At 40.9% G+C, this 17,572-nt stretch overlaps 1 protein-coding gene and 1 long non-coding RNA gene across 2 annotated transcripts in view; both read right to left on the bottom strand.

The window, feature by feature from the left end:
- Positions 1–11,633, bottom strand: part of LOC135941801 (uncharacterized) — a 120,730-nt gene extending 109,097 nt beyond the window's left edge. The window contains exon 1 of the mRNA XM_065487536.1: positions 11,259–11,633. Within this exon, the coding sequence (XP_065343608.1) occupies positions 11,259–11,457 (199 nt within the window). The 5' untranslated portion in view covers positions 11,458–11,633. The remainder of the gene's footprint in view (positions 1–11,258) is intronic.
- A 1,936-nt stretch (positions 11,634–13,569) lies between these two features.
- Positions 13,570–14,401, bottom strand: LOC135944055 (uncharacterized). Its single transcript, XR_010575268.1, has 4 exons — positions 14,201–14,401; positions 14,072–14,133; positions 13,949–13,998; positions 13,570–13,888 (listed from the first exon to the last, which is right to left on the bottom strand). It is a non-coding gene; the product is annotated as an uncharacterized LOC135944055 (long non-coding RNA).
- Positions 14,402–17,572: the final 3,171 nt, after the last annotated feature.

Below are 17,572 nucleotides of genomic sequence, written 5' to 3'. Positions count from 1 at the left end.
AATACGTGTGAACTTGGAGGAAAATTTCAAGGTGGTTTTCGGCTTCGTTTTCGAGAAATTCAATTTTATTTTTTTAAAAACACCAATTTTTCGAAGTTTTGCAAATTTTGTGAGCACCAAATCTCGGGTTTTAAGGGTCAGAAATGCAAAAATTGCATACCGTTCGACTTGTCTTGACTTCCCCTGGTGAGCTGAATGATTTTTGGGGTGTTCATCCCTCAATCCTCAACCCCTATTGGCAATAATTTCATCTGCAGAGTCGTAAAGTTTATGTTTAAAACCGTTTGCGATTTTTTTATTCTTTTATGTCTGGAATTTGGAAATTTTACCCTCCTGTTTAGAACACAGGTTGCGGGTAGTAAAGCAGAATTATTTAAAGTGAAAGCGATTTACGAATGGTTGAGACGAATTTCAAGTTTTGAGAATAGCTCAACAGTTGTTGAATCGATTTCTTTTTATTTATTTTTTAATTTCGGTCTGGGCCGAATCATAAAATATATTATTTTGAAATAAAAACGGACTCATACAATATTCCAATCAATTATCCTGTGTTTTTGAATACGGTTGCAAACAAATTCCAAACGCAAAAAATTCGTTAAAAAAATCGAGTGGATTCGACCATTTTCATTAACACAAATGCTGAGTAGATTACCACCGGCTCACGAGCGCGCAGCATCCCTACGGAGCACAAGCCACAGTGGAAAACGAGAAGAATACGCTGTTTTCTCCCTTTTACACGCGCGCAGTTCAATTAAATAAAGCCTGTCTCATTAGTGCATCCAAATCACGCGATGAAAAGAGTGGAGGGAAAGCATGAAAATGTTAAAAAAAAGCGAGAGCCGTCGAGGGAAAGCCGTTGGTGCCGGAAAATCGCAATGGAACAAAATTTTCGCTCGCACTTCACCTCTAATCCGAAGGGCTCTCCCGGTTTGCTCGCTCGCTCGCGCGCAGAGAGAGAGAGAGAGAGAGAGAGCCTGCTCGGAAAGGGAATCAATTCAAAGCAAAGTTAAAGCACACTCTAGAAAGAGAGATTGACGTTTGACTGCGCGCCGCTAAGTTGGTATGTGTGTTGGTATATATGAGAGTTGCATGCAAATAACACACAGAGGGAACCGGAGATATATTATATATTTCATGAAAGGAATATTCGCACCGAGTCGGCTCGGCAGAACCGCCGCCGCCGCCGTTGCTGCTGCTGAGATATCCCATAAAATATAATGCCTTTCAAAAGTAAGTATTGATTTCGTCGGCGAATAAATGCGAGCGGAAAAATGGTGCATTACGCCGGCTAGCAGGCGCTGAAAATTCACTCAGCCGCCGCCGCCACTGCCTCCGCGCGCTTTTTGATCTTTTTGTGCACTCGCAGCGATTTTCGCTCGCGCTCTCTCTCTCTCTCTCTTCCTCCACTTTCTGCCGCTTGCACAGAGTGCAGCGTAATAAACTCGACGCGCGTTGTGCAAGTGGGAAATTAAACTCGTGCTGACGGAAACGCATACACTCCCTCTCCGGGAAATTGCAATTTACAGCTGCGTGCATACAACTGGAAACATCATTATATGAATGCATGTCCGCATTTGTCACGAAGCGAAAAAAATTGTGACCTTTGATTGGGATTGATCACAGTTGCAAATAATGTGGAGTAAATAGGGTAAATAGCTTGTTGGGAAATGAAAATCAAAACTTTTCCGACAATCCCTCATTTTTACTGCACAACAATATTTATTTTTGGTTGGAAAGATTATTTACATAACGGGTTAATTTTCTTGAGGGATTTTAAATATAATTTTATTACATGGGGAAACGATTTTTTTCGTTTTTCAAATTAACAAAAGGATGGTTTTTATCCCACAAAGCACCAAAAACGAGCTAAGGACGTATCGTGTGGTATTTTTGTTTGAAATAAAGATTTAATCAGGATAAGCAGAAAATATGATTTAAAAAATCCTCTATCTTTTTATTTTTTTTTTAATTGACCAGTTGCATAAACCCTTAGTTATTGAAGCCGCCAACAGATGGCGCAACCACAGACTTTCTTAAAAATTTTGTTTTAAGCGGTTTTAAGGCATTTTCGCTGCGATTTCAGACTCAATCTAGCTATTTCGCTTTTTTTTAATTAATTTGCTTTTTTTTGACGTGCTGAAAACCAAAATCGGTTCAGCCATTCGCCGTAGAAACGTTGGAAAATAATTTTTTATTTCTAAAAATAGTTTTTCACGATTCTACGGCGATTGGCTGAACCGATTTTGGTTTACAGCACGTCAAAAAAAAGCAAATTAATTGAAGAATGCACAGTAGCTAGATTGAGTCTGAAATCGCAGCGGAAGTGCCTTAAAATCTAAAGTCTAGGGTGGCGCCTCTGTTGGCGGCTTCGAACACTTAGGGTTTATGCAACTGGTGAATTTAAATTAATATTTTCCTCAATAATTAATTAAATAGGCCTAAAATTTCTGCCTGAAATAAATAAATTTGGGAAAATGTTCCAACTAGACACATTTAAAAGGGTTTCCTCTTGAAAATTGCACAATCTGTACATTCTTTTTATTTTCCTATCATGATTAGAGGATCAGAAAAAAATGTACACGTCACTTTCTCACCTAGAATACAACATTTTGCTGACCTGTTCTCCATTTTCGCTTTTGAAAACACTCTCGGCTTGAAGAGATAAAGCAGCGAGTCAATTGTTCTCTCGAGGAAGAATGTGCGGAACGTCGATGTCGATAGAAAAGCGAAAAAAAGAAAATCGACCAGGCAATTGACACATAATATAAGGAGGCGATAAAGCAAAGCGATATAGTGTAGCACATCTCATACACGGGAACAATATAGTATATAAGGCGCGCACGTAAGCCGCTTAAAAATATTTCCGCAGCCGCTCATACATAACTGTTGAAACTGAATTGGGTGGTTGGTTGGGTCTTTTCGTGTTGTTTTGTGTGTCGAGAGCATGTTGTGAGAAAGAAAGCAGCGACGACGCGACCCAGGATGTGCGCCTTCGACTTTTTTCTCTTTCTTTGACTTAACTCTTTCCTGTTTCACTCTTCTGCTGCATTCCTGCCCGGCTGTTTGCCGCTGCCGAGACCACTTTTATCGGGTTCTTGGGACGTTTTTATGTGCAGCATATTTCACGGGCTTCCAGGATTGTGACATGAGTTCATCATTTAGGCTGCGGAGCACCATATTTTTTATAATTTTATGTGCACTGCACGCTGCACGGGCTTCGATTTGGAATCGAGCCAAAACTTACGTTGGCATTCAGGTTAACAGCGTGGAAGAGTCTTTTTTTCTCTTAAAAATCAGTCATTTTCGAAATTTAAACAATGATGATTGTTGCCAATGCATAAACTCGTCCCTTTAGGATTCAGTTAAAGCCTAAATTGACCTAAGAAGCACTGTAATTTTTTGAGAAAATTGGCTGGAAAGTTAGCGTGCTTTTCAAATGGCAATGGCTGTCTCCTTACTTGAAATCCGATTTAATTTCAAAACCAAGAGTTTCCCCAATAAGTGGCATAAACCGTTGGACAGATCTCGACGAGAGGAATCGGAATATGCCAAGAAAATATGTTCAAGCACTGTAATTTTTGGAGAAAATTGGCAAAATTTGAATTTTATTCTAGGAAGGTCCTTTTTTATTATTGCAAATTGTTAACAAATTGTTTTTCGATCAATTGTTCATGGCATCCAACAAATCAAATAATTTTCTATTGTTGCCCTGTATCATTCCACTTCAAATTTGATAAAGAGGAGATTTACAGGCCAACAATTATCTCTAAAATGTGCAATAATAATTAAATCGTGAATTTCTGATTAGCATGCAAACTTTTGAGCCGATTTTCCTGCAACCTGAAAATTGTTAACTATTTCCTAATTTTAAGTAAAGGCTTTTTTACAAATTTTCTATAAAGCTTTACCTCAATTGATCCTTGACTGTTTAATTTGCTTTACTGTGTCGTGCTAGTTGTGACAAAATCCAATTAATAATAAATCAGAGCATGAATGGATGAGTCGCGCATCGGGGGCGAAAGCGCGAGTGAGAGTTAATTTGTTGCTGCATTGAGCCGCGCGGTTCATCACTAATTAAGCCTCGCCGGCTGCGAATGAATGGCTGGCCTCAATTGGAAGCTGCGTGTTTCTTTTAATGCGCCTTAATTGGCGTTTGAGTCGGCGGCGGAGGCGGCAGCCGAAATATAAAAAAGCGAAACCACCCACCCCTGGCTGGGTGCGTGCGCTGCAAACCGCCTCGCAGCCGCATTATATTATTACATCGCGCGCGCGAAAAGGTACTCCCTTACTCTGCGCGCGCGAGCAATTCAATTGAGAGAGTTATACACGCCCCGAGCGCGAGAGAGAGAGTCGATTCTGCTGCTCCGGCGGCGGCTGTGGTCTCGCAATGCCTCGAGATGGTGTGTGCGCCGCAGCTCTGATCTAATTACATACATACGCACCGCCTGTTACACGCACTAATTCCGGAACGCCAGCCCAAACGGCTCCATTCCCCGCCAATTTCCATTTGCATCATTATCGAACTGACGATTTGTCGCGCTTGATCCCGCCGAGTCTGTTATTTGAGCTTTTGAGCTTGACTAATTCACCTGGACGGAATTTTCCATCAGAATAGATTTTTTTAAAACTCTTTTTACAGAAATTTGTAAACAGTCCTTTTTACCTTTGCTAGAAATATGATCTATAAATTATAGGAAAATGCAATTTTTTTCTTAAACTGTTGTTTTCTGATTTTCTACTGTTGTTTCCCGATTTATTTCCCAATTTAGGGAATTTTTCTTCAAATTTCACACACCGTTGAATAGACCGCGAAGAGAGGGATCGAAATCAAGCCAAGGATTATTTAATTTTTCGAGAAATTTGGCAAAATCGGAAATTAAACAGTTTTAATTTTCTCCAGAATTTACAGTGCGTGAACATATTTTCTTGGCATATTTCGATTCCTCTCGTCGATATCTGTCCAACAATGTATGCCACTTATTGGGGAAACTCTTGTTTTGAAATTAAATCGGATTTTAAGTAAGGAGACAGCCATTACCATTTGAAAAGCACGGTAACTTTGCAGCCAATTTTCCCAAAAAATTACAGTGCTTCTTAGGTCAATTTAGGCTTTAACTGAATCCTAAGGGACGAGTTTATATGCATTGGCAACAACCATTTTCCAGGCTCTTGCAGTATCGTTCCTCTTTAATTTTACAAACAATAAACTCAATGAATTCTACTTGCTATAGTCAACAATGCAAAGTGTTTTAATTATTGTTGGGCTGCAAAGCTCTTAGCAATAAGAACGTTGCCATCGGCTATAGATTCCCTTTTTCCCGATTTTTTTTTTAATTTAACGAATTTATTTCATTTTATCAATTTAGCAGAGTCTCTAACTCAATCCAGAAAATTCAAACAAAACATTTTCATCTCTTTGATACTTGATAAAAATAATAATTTGGGTTGCGCTGAGGAAAATTTCATATTATATACCATTTGAATTGATTTCCACAGAGGAAATCTTTGCAGACGAGACTGCTGCAGATAAACCTTTTGGCAGCAGCGAGCTTGGCTGATTTGCAAGTATAGAAGATTAAAATCAGCTGCAAGAACTTTTCCAGAGGAGTGTACACACACCCATAGAGCATGCAATCCGCGGCAAAACGTTTCAGCTCATGTGCCTGGCAATTTTTCCCGCTAGACAAACTTTCCCTGCCCGCTTTTCCATCAGATACACGCGCCTGTGTGAGTGTGTGTGTGTGCAAATGTATATAAATTTCAGCTGGCTTTGTTTCTGCTAAGCTGCGATGGAGCCGTCTCTGCCGCCACCACTGCAGCCGCCGCCGAGAGGAGAGAGAGAGAGAGAAAAAAAAGGAAGAAAGAGAGCGGGTGTAATGTTTGTTTTACGTGGATACAGGCAATATACATGCGCGCGCGCGCGCTGCCGAGGGAAAGGAGAGTGAACCTACTTTATAAATGTAGCAAGAACTTGTAATTTTATTACGGCAAGCTGAAAAAGAGACGCACGCTGTTGAATTTACGACCTCGGGGGTGCGAATATCTCGAGGTGCAGTGCAGTGCGCAGGAGCCGAAAGGGGTTTGAAATATACAGCCGTTACCCCGAGCTGATGTCCAATTTATTTGAAGAAATTATTATTTGCACGTGCCGCTCTCGCAGAGGGTGCCGCCAGTTTATTTTAGCGGCAGCCGGGGTGAAAATGAAACATTTCTTCATTTCCAAGAGTGATTCTTTTTATTTATTAATGCGCACTGGAGGGGTGCGTCAAATTGAACGGAAAAAACGCCTTGCAAGAATTGTTGTATCTTTGTTGATTCACGGATAAAGTTAACAATTTCTTGCACGTATTCCATAGACATTATAAGATGCTCTCGGAAGATCTCATTGGCGAGCACCGCAGCTTAATATTCATCTCAGGGGGGAAATCTCATCCAAGCATCCTCCAGCGGAATGACAATTTGTTTTCCCGTTTCACTCACTGTGCAGCACGAGTAATCCTCAATCCCGTGGCCTTTCTATTTTTTCTCTCAAATCTGACACAAATCTGCTTGTAACAATAAAGAAAACAATAAGCACGCCGATGATCAACACCCGAAATCCAAAACTTTCGTCAAGCACGAGCCGCCTTTTCAAAAGAAAGTTGGTGAAGAGCGCGAGCAGCGAGCAGGCACTCGTTAAACGAGCATAATATAGAGGAGTCATTTATTATTGTTACACAACACACACACACTCACACACACACACTCGCCGCCGCGAACACAGCTGTGTTTGTAACAGTATAGAATGTGGCCGGCGAGAGCAGAGCCAACCTTGATAGCAGGTACAGTACTCACAATCACTATAAAACCGGCCCTTTAAAAGATGAACACACATTTTTAAGTCCTCCCTATATAGCTCTCATTTGTAAGCGGCTGCAGGAAACACAATCAATACATATACCAGCACCGCCACAGAATTTCCTCTCTTTTTTAAACTGTCCGATTTAACTCGTGAAGCGTCCAGCTGAAATAATTAAATTTAATTGACTTAAAACAGCCGGCAGACAAAAAGAAAGACGCCTTTTACGGTCCACCGTAATATTTACACAAAATTCTTTTGAGCCGCGCGGCGGCGACGGCGACGACGGTGGCGGCGACGTCGACTCTCGCTGCTTGGCTGGCTTATTTACAAGAGGGCGCTCGCCGTGTTTTGTCCTACCTGTAATTAAGTCTATCACGTGTGTTAAAAGGGCCTCTTTACCTGCTGCTTTTTATTGTGTGCTGCCTGCGTTATACTGTATATTAAGCGGAGGAGGAGGAGAAGAAGAGAAGAATGAGAGAGATAGAGCCCGGCATTTTCCACACAGCTGCTCGCTCGACAGTTTGAATTCCAATACATTGTTCCATTGAATCTGCCCGCTTTCTTCACTAAAGCGATGATATTAGATGTGTGCTCTCATCCGCCGCCGCACATACATTTTTCTCCGTCCTCTCCGAGATATGTACAGTGCTGCGTATATATGAAAATGTCCCAACGCGCATGATGGCCGCCCCCAGAGTCTCCGCAAACCAAATAACACTCAAATTTTCACTGTTGATTTGAGAGTTGCCCTTTTTGCAACAAGGAAAAAATTGATTTTTTTCTGCTACGACTCTAGGGGCGGCCGTGTTTAAAGTGGAATGATACAGGACAACAATTTATCGATAAACAATTTGTTCAACAATTCGCAGTAATAAAAAAGACCTTCCTACAGTAAAAATTCAAATTTTTCTAATTTTCTCTAAAATTTACAGTGCTTGAACATATTTTCTTGGCATATTCCGATTCCTCTCGTCGAGATCTGTCCAACGGTGTTTGCCACTTAATGGGGAAACTTTTGGTTTTGAATTTAAATCGGATTTCAATTAAGTAAGGAGACAGCCATTGCCATTTGAAAAGCACGCTAACTTTCCAGCAAATTTTCTCAAAAAATGACAGTGCTTCTTAGGTCAATTTATAGGCTTTAAATGAATCCTAGGGGATGAGTTAATGCATTGGCAACAATCATTTTCCAGGCTTTTGCAATATCATTCCTCTTTAAAAAGGATGCGCACAGAGCACAAAACCAAGATTTATTTCAGTGACGGATAATATTGTTTATCCAAGGAAGTTTGGAATGCGGCGGTCGTTTTGATTAAAATTGTCAAATCACGCGTCACAACAAAGGGCTGGATTATCACTGGGTATTGATCTGCCTAATGACTCCTCAACTCTCTCACTGGCTCGGTGGTGGAACGCTCGCTCGCTCGCTCAGCCGGCCGCCCTCCTCGTCGTCTATCACCCCGGTGCTCGCTTGCTCGCACACTCCGACTGACAGAGCAGAGCATTCATAATAATGGCCCGTCGACTTGACAAAACTTTTGTTATATTTAATAGAATAGGCGCTGCGGGAACGCTTCGCCTCTGGACTCGAATAAAAAGGGAGGATGATAATAAAAACAGAGAAACCAGCCGCTTGAGGAGAGAATATGCAGGCGATAAAACCAAATGTAAATAAGAAATTTATGTGATAAGGAAATATACCACTAAAACTGAAACAAGCTTTTTCCAGTTTATTTCTTTTCTAGATATTTCACAATTGTTTTTAAAGCTAAAGCATATGAGATAAACATTTATATAACACAGCTCAAATATTTTCGTTTAATTGTCCTCTGTACGTGTGAGTAAATTTCGATTTACTTTCGTTATTTTCAAATGCACGTACTCAATTTGAAACACTGTTGGCAAAGCGAGAGTAATTTGTAATTTGCTTTGACTGCAAAGACAAAGGGAGATTTCTTTAATAAAAAGCGCGGTGCGCATTTAAACTGGTAAAGGCTGAGTGATGAAATTTTCATTTTGTAATTTGCGCTTTGAGTGTGTTTTTGAAAGCACATACAACAAGCAAGCAAGCGCCGCGCGCGCGTCTTATATAGAGATCTCGCCGCACGCGCCGCACATCGCACAAACAAATTCCAGCTCTGGGATTAAAATATAATTGCGCGCCTCGCTATCTGCCATTGTTCTTTCATCACAGCAATGAGTCGTGATGTCATCTGTTTTATTAAAGCCGTATTAATATAATTCATGCGACGACACTACCGCGCACCAAGCTCAAGTCCTCGCATTTATATACATACTTGTTGTCTCTTTTAGTTTGTTGTTTTGAAGAGCAAAGAATCGATAAGAAGTAAGTTCAATTAAAAATAGGGAGCCTCGAACTTCTCTCCGCAGATTTACTTTTAAAACAAAATTTATTAAAACAGAAACCAACCAATTCCTGGTTTTAGAGATAAACTGTTGCTTAATTTCACAAACAATAAAAACAACGATATAAATGCTTTAGTCAATAACAATTCAAAATATCCTTAATTGCTTTCCTGTTAAGCTCTATATTAAACGCAATTTGAATGACCGTTCAAATTTTTTGAGGGCTTATCTAATTTATCGACACAAAGATTTATTTCATGCAACTCGAAACTTTTCCTGCCCTGAAACGGGAGCCACCGAGGCGTGCTGCAGGAATTGCATAAGCTCGAGATGAAGTAAGCGCGAAAATTGCCGTCGTCTTTCACTTTCGCGACTTTTCTGTCGACAACAACTGCACGTTAAGCGTATCGGATTCGCTGCCCGTCGTCGCCGTCGTGCCGAGAAGTTAATTATTATTCAAGGTTACACAAATGACAGTGGCGGTGTGGGTGTTGCTGCTGCTGCTGCTGCCGATACTCATTTGTTATTGTTCAATTATTATTCGGCATCGCAGGGCAAATTCGTTCAACAGATAAATGGAAGCAAACGCGCGAGCGCGCGCACGGGCACCGCACCACCGGCGATTATTTGATATTGCGACCGGGAGGCGGCACCAATTGATGACAATAACTGCTCAAAGTGATAACGCACACACATCGATTGTTTTCGCCGTGAATGCTGTGTAGTCGCGCCACCGCCACTCGGCTCTAATCACAATTGTCACGTGCACCTGATGGAGTACATTCCGCACCACACTATTCGCCCGTTGTGTGTGAATTATTGTGCTATGTGTATATGTGTGCGCGCCCTTTGTTTGCCTATTTTATTTTATCCGTCCGTGTGTGCTATTGATCGTCCGGCCCGAGCCAAATCCATCGCCTGATTGCCAGCTTATCGCAAGGCATGATCAGCGAAACTATATCATTTCGGTCAATCGGATTGATTTCAAAATAGAGCATGACATTTCTACAATCGCATCGAGGAAGAGAACGATTATTGTTAGACGTAATGTAGTAACTATACATCCGTGATAAATCTATGGCTTTGTGCTATAAAATTGAGATAGAATATTTGTGCGTCGTTCCAGATTAAATTTATTAGAATATATACAGTAATGAAATTAGGACCAAAGAAAGCTATTGCCAAATTTCTCGAAAAAATAAATTATTTTTGCGCTTGATTTCAATCCAAAAATAAAAACAAAAAATCTTGATTTTCTCACTAAGGGAAATTTCCGCCTTTTCCTCATTTTTAAAGAGGAATGATACTGCAAAAGCCTGGAAAATGCTTGTTGCCAATGCATAAACTCGTCCCCTAGGATTAAATTAAAGCCTAAATTGACCTAAAAAGCACTGTAATTTTTTGAGAAAATTGGCTGGAAAGTTAGCGTGCTTTTCAAATGGCAATGGCTGTCTCCTTACTTGAAATCCGATTTATTTCAAAACCAAGAGTCTCCCCAATTAGTGGCATCCACCGTTGGACAGATCTCGACGAGAGGAATCGAAATATGCCAAGAAAATATGTTCAAACACTGTAAATTTTGGAGAAAATCGGCAAAATTTTAATTTTTATTGTAGGGAGGTCCTTTTTTATTATTGCAAATTGTTAAAAAATTGTTTTCCGATCAATTGTTCATGGCATCCAATAATTAAAATATTTTTCAATTGTTGCTCTGTATCATTCCACTTTGTAAAAATTAATTTTCATGAATTATCTGCAGTGAAACAATTTATTGTTGTTGTGGAGGTGGAACACCCGTTTGTCATCTTATCAGACAACAGGATCATTGACAGAGTAAGCGAACACCTCAGTCAGCGCTGCGACAGCATGCAGATCCGACGAGCAGCCAGCCAACGCCGCCGCCGCGCGTCACTTGCAAATGAGCCTCCTGATTGATTCAAAGGGTTAATTAATTTACGAACAAGCCGGGGCGCAGGCTGGCACGCTGGCAGGTAGAGCTAATCGAGCCGCGCTCAACATTACGGAGAAATAAATAAATAAAAGAACCTACCTGTGGAAGCGGCCGTGGTGGTGCTTGCGGGCGAGGTGGACTTGCCGGAGACGATGCCCTGCAGCGCCTCGTCGTCCAGCTCGGACAGGCTCCAGCTATCGTCCGAGTGGAAGTGCGTGGCGGCGTTTTCAAAGTCCATCAGCTCCTCCTGGAGGAGGCTGGCGGGCACTTTACAGGGAGCCGAGTACGGACCGGCCATGGGTGGTGGACAGTGGTGGACTGGACACTCACTCACTCACTCACTCGGTCTTGACAGCTTGTGTTCCTTTGTCTGCACGCGGACACGAGACGCACGCCTACATGCCTGACCTGCGACAACGTGTGTCACTGCACTGTCACTGCGCTGGAGAGAGAAAGAGAGAGAGAGAGAGAGAGAGAGAGAGACACTGTCCAGTTGTGTGGCCTGTGGTGCGCTTGGTGCGACGGAGCGGCGCGAGGAGTGGTGCTCGAGGCTCGCCTGACGCCAGCTGACTGCCGATGCGAGGCTCGCGGCCGATCTGGCTGGCTGGCGTGCTCGCGGCTCGGCGCGCCTCGTCCTCGCTCGGCTCCACTCTCTCAAGGCTTGCTTACAAACAAGACGAGAGGAATAATATATCGCCCGCCGCGGCCGCGCTGCCGCCGCTGCTGCTGCTTATGTCAAATATTATTCTTCCCCTCGTGGTCTCCGCCAGGATAGGAAACAATGCAGCTCGCTTTTGCCAGCCAGCCCTCGCCTCGCCTCGCGGACGGTGTGCAAGAGGGTGATGAGCCCTTCCTCCTTAAGCTCTCGATATCACACCCCATTTGCATCTGCAGCCACCGCCAGAGTAATTTGGCAAATATGCATTGTGCCCGCCCGCCAACCCGCCCGCCAGCCCGCACTCTGTATAAACAGGAAGCTGCTTGCTGCCGGAAAATTGTTAACCAACACTCTGTCGCTATCAGCTTATCTAATTGGCCGAGCTGAAAATTGGAAAATCTAGTTAGTCTGAATAGAATCGAAACTGAATTGCATCGCATTGAAATTGTTATTGGAAATGCGAGCACCCGTAAAAGGAAAATCTGCAGATGCCAGGATTTTTTTCTAATCAAATCTCAAGGAGAAAATAGATTGCTTCTCAGCACAATCACTAAAATTTTTATGACTACTAGAAATTTATTTATTTATTTGTTTATTCCTACTGTCATAGTTACAAAATTTAAATACATCAAATTAAGAAACAAATGCTAGCAGAAAACTGCAAAAACGCTTTAAAACAAAAGTTATCTCACGCTGCACTGAGCCGCAAATCACATTATTAATCACACGCTAATTATTATCACAAATGCACTCGCCACAAGTAGCCTTTGCAGAGCTTTGGGAATTCCTCCACCGTGCAGAGTCCTTCAATTCGGGCGGCAAGTCGTTTTGCAATAAGCCTTGATTTCATAAGTTTTTAAATTAAAAAAAAACTGACATTATTGGAATCCACACAGTGAAGTTACAATTTTTATAGTCTTGGAAAATATCCGGCAGAAATATGCTTGAAAATCGAAAACCGAAATCTATAACGGCTTATGCTTTCCCAAGTTAAGTTTTCATAAAATCAAGCTTCATTTTGGCCATTTAAAATTTTGGTAAGTTTAAATCAACTTTTCTAACGCCTCTTCCGGGAAATTGGTCAGAGGAAAATATGCAAATAACCGCAAATTTGATCAGCATTCCAAATTTGTAAAGATTTTTTAACTTGCCAGTATTCGCCAATTTTATACAATGCGCAAAAATGCACCACTGCTTATTGCGCAAAAAATCATCTGGAAAAAACACCAGTTAGGTTTTCCCAAATTTAACCTTGCGCCAAAAATGTCAAAAATTTTGTAAAAATATGATTATTAAATTTTCGGTCCTTTAAACCAGTGCTGGCTTTTGTAAAAATCCCTATTTTTTGTCATCCCCATCATGAGAATTTATCACTTCATTAAAAATGCATGTTTCGAAAAAATGTGCAAAACTGCAAAAAGAGTTGTTTGCAATGAAGTTAGTTTTTACTGGAAAAATGTGGGTTTTTGCGAACCCGCTCATAACAGCTAAATTATAAAGCCAAATTCAAATCAATCGAATAATTCATCAATATATTTCCAATTTAAACCCCTTTTTATTTTTTGTTTTGTTTATCAGCTGTAGAGCTCTTAAAATTTGAGGTTTGAACGTCTTTAGCTCGAAAACAGAAATTTTCCTTTGGCATATTTCATCTCATAAAACTCTGAATGATGGTAAAAAGAAAAAAAATTGATTACTCTTGTAAAAAAACAGTAGTCTTTTTTAATAAATAAAATTGATCATAGTTAAACAGCCATAAATATAATGTGCTCAAGAATATCACATTTTCCGAGCAATTACAGAGTTACAATAATCAAATATAGACGAGTTAGTGAGGCATAAATTTGATGATTAGGAAATTTCCCACTCATCCCGCTTCATCGGCATTAGCGCGGCAATTTAATGCGCAAAACAGACTGCAATTTTGCCTTGCACACAGCACAGTGCTGCTGCAGTTGAAATGCGCACTGAGTGCAAACAGCGGCGTGCGAGCAGGGGAGGAAAGCGATTTCTATCTCCTTGTTGTAGCACACTTTGCACACGTACTCCATGGGAATCTCTTTTGGCTTACCTGGAAAATATTTTTTGTTGCTGTCAGAGATTTAATCGTTGTACTATTTTGTCCACTTACCATTTAGGTTTAATTCCTGCAATGCGTCAAAGCCGTATTTGGCAGAAGAACTGCAAAAAATAATAAAATTTATTTAATTAATAACTGTGGATTGGAATCAAGTATATTTTATGACTACTTTACCTCAATTTTGTCGCCATCGAATTAACTGCAGCTTTGTAGCCCTCGAAATCGGTGAAAAATAGCTATAAGATTGAAAATATTACAATAAAATATCCTTGCGTGGTTTGAAATTCATTATGTGTGACTTACAGTATTTATCCTGGCGACAAATGGGCACTGTGGATTTTCTCGAGCGTGCTTTTCGAAAGGATTTTCGTCTGGAAGCCAGTTCTTGATGGCCACAGAACAATGTTCGCACACGCACCAGCTACACTCGCCTGAAAGTTAGTAAAGTTGCTTTTTTATAGAGTTTTGATTCCTGCCTAAATAAGAGAGTTGAGTTCAGGCTGCTGGCCGAGTCCGGAATGTGCTCAAATCGCTCTCTTTCAGATAATTTAAAAGGAAGTAAAAATGGAAAACCTTAGACCGCAACACAAGCCAATGTAAAAAAGTCTAATCATTAAAACGCGATAAACCCCTCGGCACGTAACGAAACTATACTGAAAGTTAAGATAACGGATTGGATTTTAAAGAGTATTCCTATTGGAATTTAACAATAATATAGACTAAAAGTATTTTTTTAGTACTTACTCATGAAGACGAAAGAAGATGCTTAATGAGAAAATGTTGGTTGAGTTCTATGAAGTAGATCTTTGCAAAGTCTATGTAGCCTTGAGCTTAGTTAGACTTTTCTAGCATTAAGAATAGAACATGCCAAAAAGTCTATTAATGTGTAAGCCCTTCAGAATGATCAACTACAGGAATTTCTATGAATAACATGAGGAAGTTATTAAAACAATAACTTTCTATTGATTTCTCACAGTTATTTTTTATCTCTACTCAGCACATCCGTGGTCTATGACCTCACCCGGGTATGAATAACACAGCCAAGCGGATAACATGAGAACCAAGTAGCCGCAGATGAGCTTTGGTCCTCTTTCCGCCTCCCCGCAAAGAGGTAATATTTATGTCCCTATAAATGCCGTTTAAAAAGAAATTGTTTAAGCTATTGGAGCATTTCAAATAACTAAAAAAACCGATTGAAAACATCGACGGAAATTACAGTCAGAAAATTTCCAAAAGTTAATTAACTATAATCATATTTATATTTAATGAAAAGCTCCACTCCCTTCTAATAAAACTTGTCTTTAATTAGTCAGCACTGCTGTTTATCAGATGAAAGACAAAATGAAATCTGGAGTTTATATATTATTTGCGCCGTCGTGGAATCGCATTGTATTGCTTCAGAGAATGCTGGCGTGTTAATCTTTTGGATTTTCTGGTGTCGCGCATGCAGCGCTGACGAAATTCTCTCTTTCTCTCATCTGCTGTTCATGGTTTCCCTCTGCTTCATCTCCCGCTCGCACCCTCCGACGCTTCTCGCTTGATTTGTGTGCTGACTGTGTTGAGCGCGCGTGAGGGATTCATTGCGCTCAAGGGTGGAAAAGTGCCGCTGCCGCCGCCGCTGCTGCTGCCACTGCCACCCCGTCACCATATTCGCCGGCAACCATTCATTTAGTAATCGATTCGCCCAATTTATTCGGACAAATCAATTACTCCCCGCTACATTGCCGTGTGTAAAGCATTAGCTGCTTGCTCTTGATTCTGGTTATGACGAATATATTTGTCCCCACGTATTATTTGGTGAACCTAAGCGGCATATATAGTATAGCATGATCTGCTTCTGTTTGTTTTGATTAGTGCGTTTGAGGTTTGACATTTCATATAATTAATTCCGAGTGACTAAAACAGTTTGATTCAAAACTTGTCTCCAAACATGATTTTCTCTTTAAATATTAATAACAAGCCTCTGTTTATTTCACTTGAACAATATTTTTCACCATCTGTTTGGTTTTTAAATAATAATTATTTACGCTACGAATGTTGTAACTCCCAAACCTCGGGTTCTAACAGTCAGAATTACAAAAACTACACACCATTCGACTCATATTAACCTCCCCTAGGTAGCTGACGGCTTTTGAGGGGGTGATTAACCCTCATCCCCTTCCCACCTCTTAAATTGCAATAACAAGAAAAATCATCGCGACGCTTTGCACTTTCAAAAACTTATTAAGTGATCGTAAAACTCTCTTAAATTAATAAAAACCTACCCCAAACACCATCTGCTATCTAGGGGAGGTTGAGATGAGTTGTACGGTGTTCAAACCCGGGGCTCAAACCCGATATTCGACGATGACAATGTTGACAAAAATCAAAACATATATTTTTATTATTTTTTAGAGCTTAATCTAAGACTCTAACAATGAGAATCACACAAACTGCACACCGTTCGACTTTTCTCAACCCCCCATAGATAGCCGAAGGGTTTTGGGGGTGATCAACCCTCATCCCTTTCCACCCCATGCATTCCAGCAACGATAAAAAAATCATTTCTTGAGGGCATTTTATTTATTAAGATCGATGAAGTACAATCACAACAAAATCAGGACGAACGCTTTTACCATTTTTTTAATTTATAATTTCACAATGTATTTAAATTAAATAATGCCTAAAAGGATTATCTGAAGAATAATATTCCATTAAAAATCAAAACGCTATAAAAAAGTAATTTATTCATGATCTTTAAGCTCCATAGTTTATGTTTTAATTAAATAATCTTTAATATCTCAAACGGTAAGTTCCTTTGAATATGAATTTCCCGAATCCCTTTACAAGAATTAATTTTTAAAGTCAATTATTTTTGTCCTGGAACATAGAAGATTCGTTAACTAATTTAGAACCATTTCTTATCACATAGCTATTGATTAAAATGCCTCGCTTTTGTTAAGGGATTAAAATTGTCTCATTACTTAATTGTGCGTCCGTACAGTTGAACGGCTACAAATAAAAAAAAAATCTCCGCACTTGCAAATGCGCAAGCAAGGCGGCTGAACAAGACTTGCCAAGTGCAGAAGTTTGATTCAATTAACAATTGAGAGGGCTGAAGGAGTGGGAGCCGCGGGGGCGGATCATTATTCCTCTCTCTCTCTCTCTCTCTCTTTGCTGCAGTGCTTGCTTGGCTTGGCTTGGCGCGCGCGGCGACCCCTTGCGCGTACGCGCGGCAATTAATAAATTCGCCAGCAGCCGGCTTTCGCCTGCGCCCTCGGACCATTATTTTTGAAATGCTGCTCCAGAGCTGCTAATTTCATTGCTAAAATATCATTCCGCCGGTCGGTCGTTGGTCGTCGGTCGGGCGCGGGGTCGGCTCCGTCGTGTGCGTGCCTGTGTGGCCGAGTGCGCAAGCCCGCGCCATCGAAACGAGCACCAGGGAGCGAGCGAGCGAGCGAGAGAGAAGAGAGAGAGAGAGGCAGGCAGCACGGCGCGACTTCAAAGGGTTGCCTGCTACCATACACTTTGTGCTCTCGCATTCAAGGCGCTTATACGAGGGATGAAAACAAATTATTAATAAACCAACTTCGCTTACAATTCAGCAGCGCCAGCTCGAGATTTATGCGAGGAATTCTCTCTTTCCTTGCATGTAATTTTGCGCTCGTGTCTCTCAATTGACGACGAGCTCACTAA

The sequence above is a fragment of the Cloeon dipterum genome, chromosome 4 (assembly GCF_949628265.1).
Source record: "Cloeon dipterum chromosome 4, ieCloDipt1.1, whole genome shotgun sequence".
Lineage (NCBI taxonomy): Eukaryota > Metazoa > Arthropoda > Insecta > Ephemeroptera > Baetidae > Cloeon > Cloeon dipterum.
The sequence above is the reverse complement of the archived record's forward strand: the minus strand, read 5'-3'. Positions and strand labels throughout refer to the sequence as shown.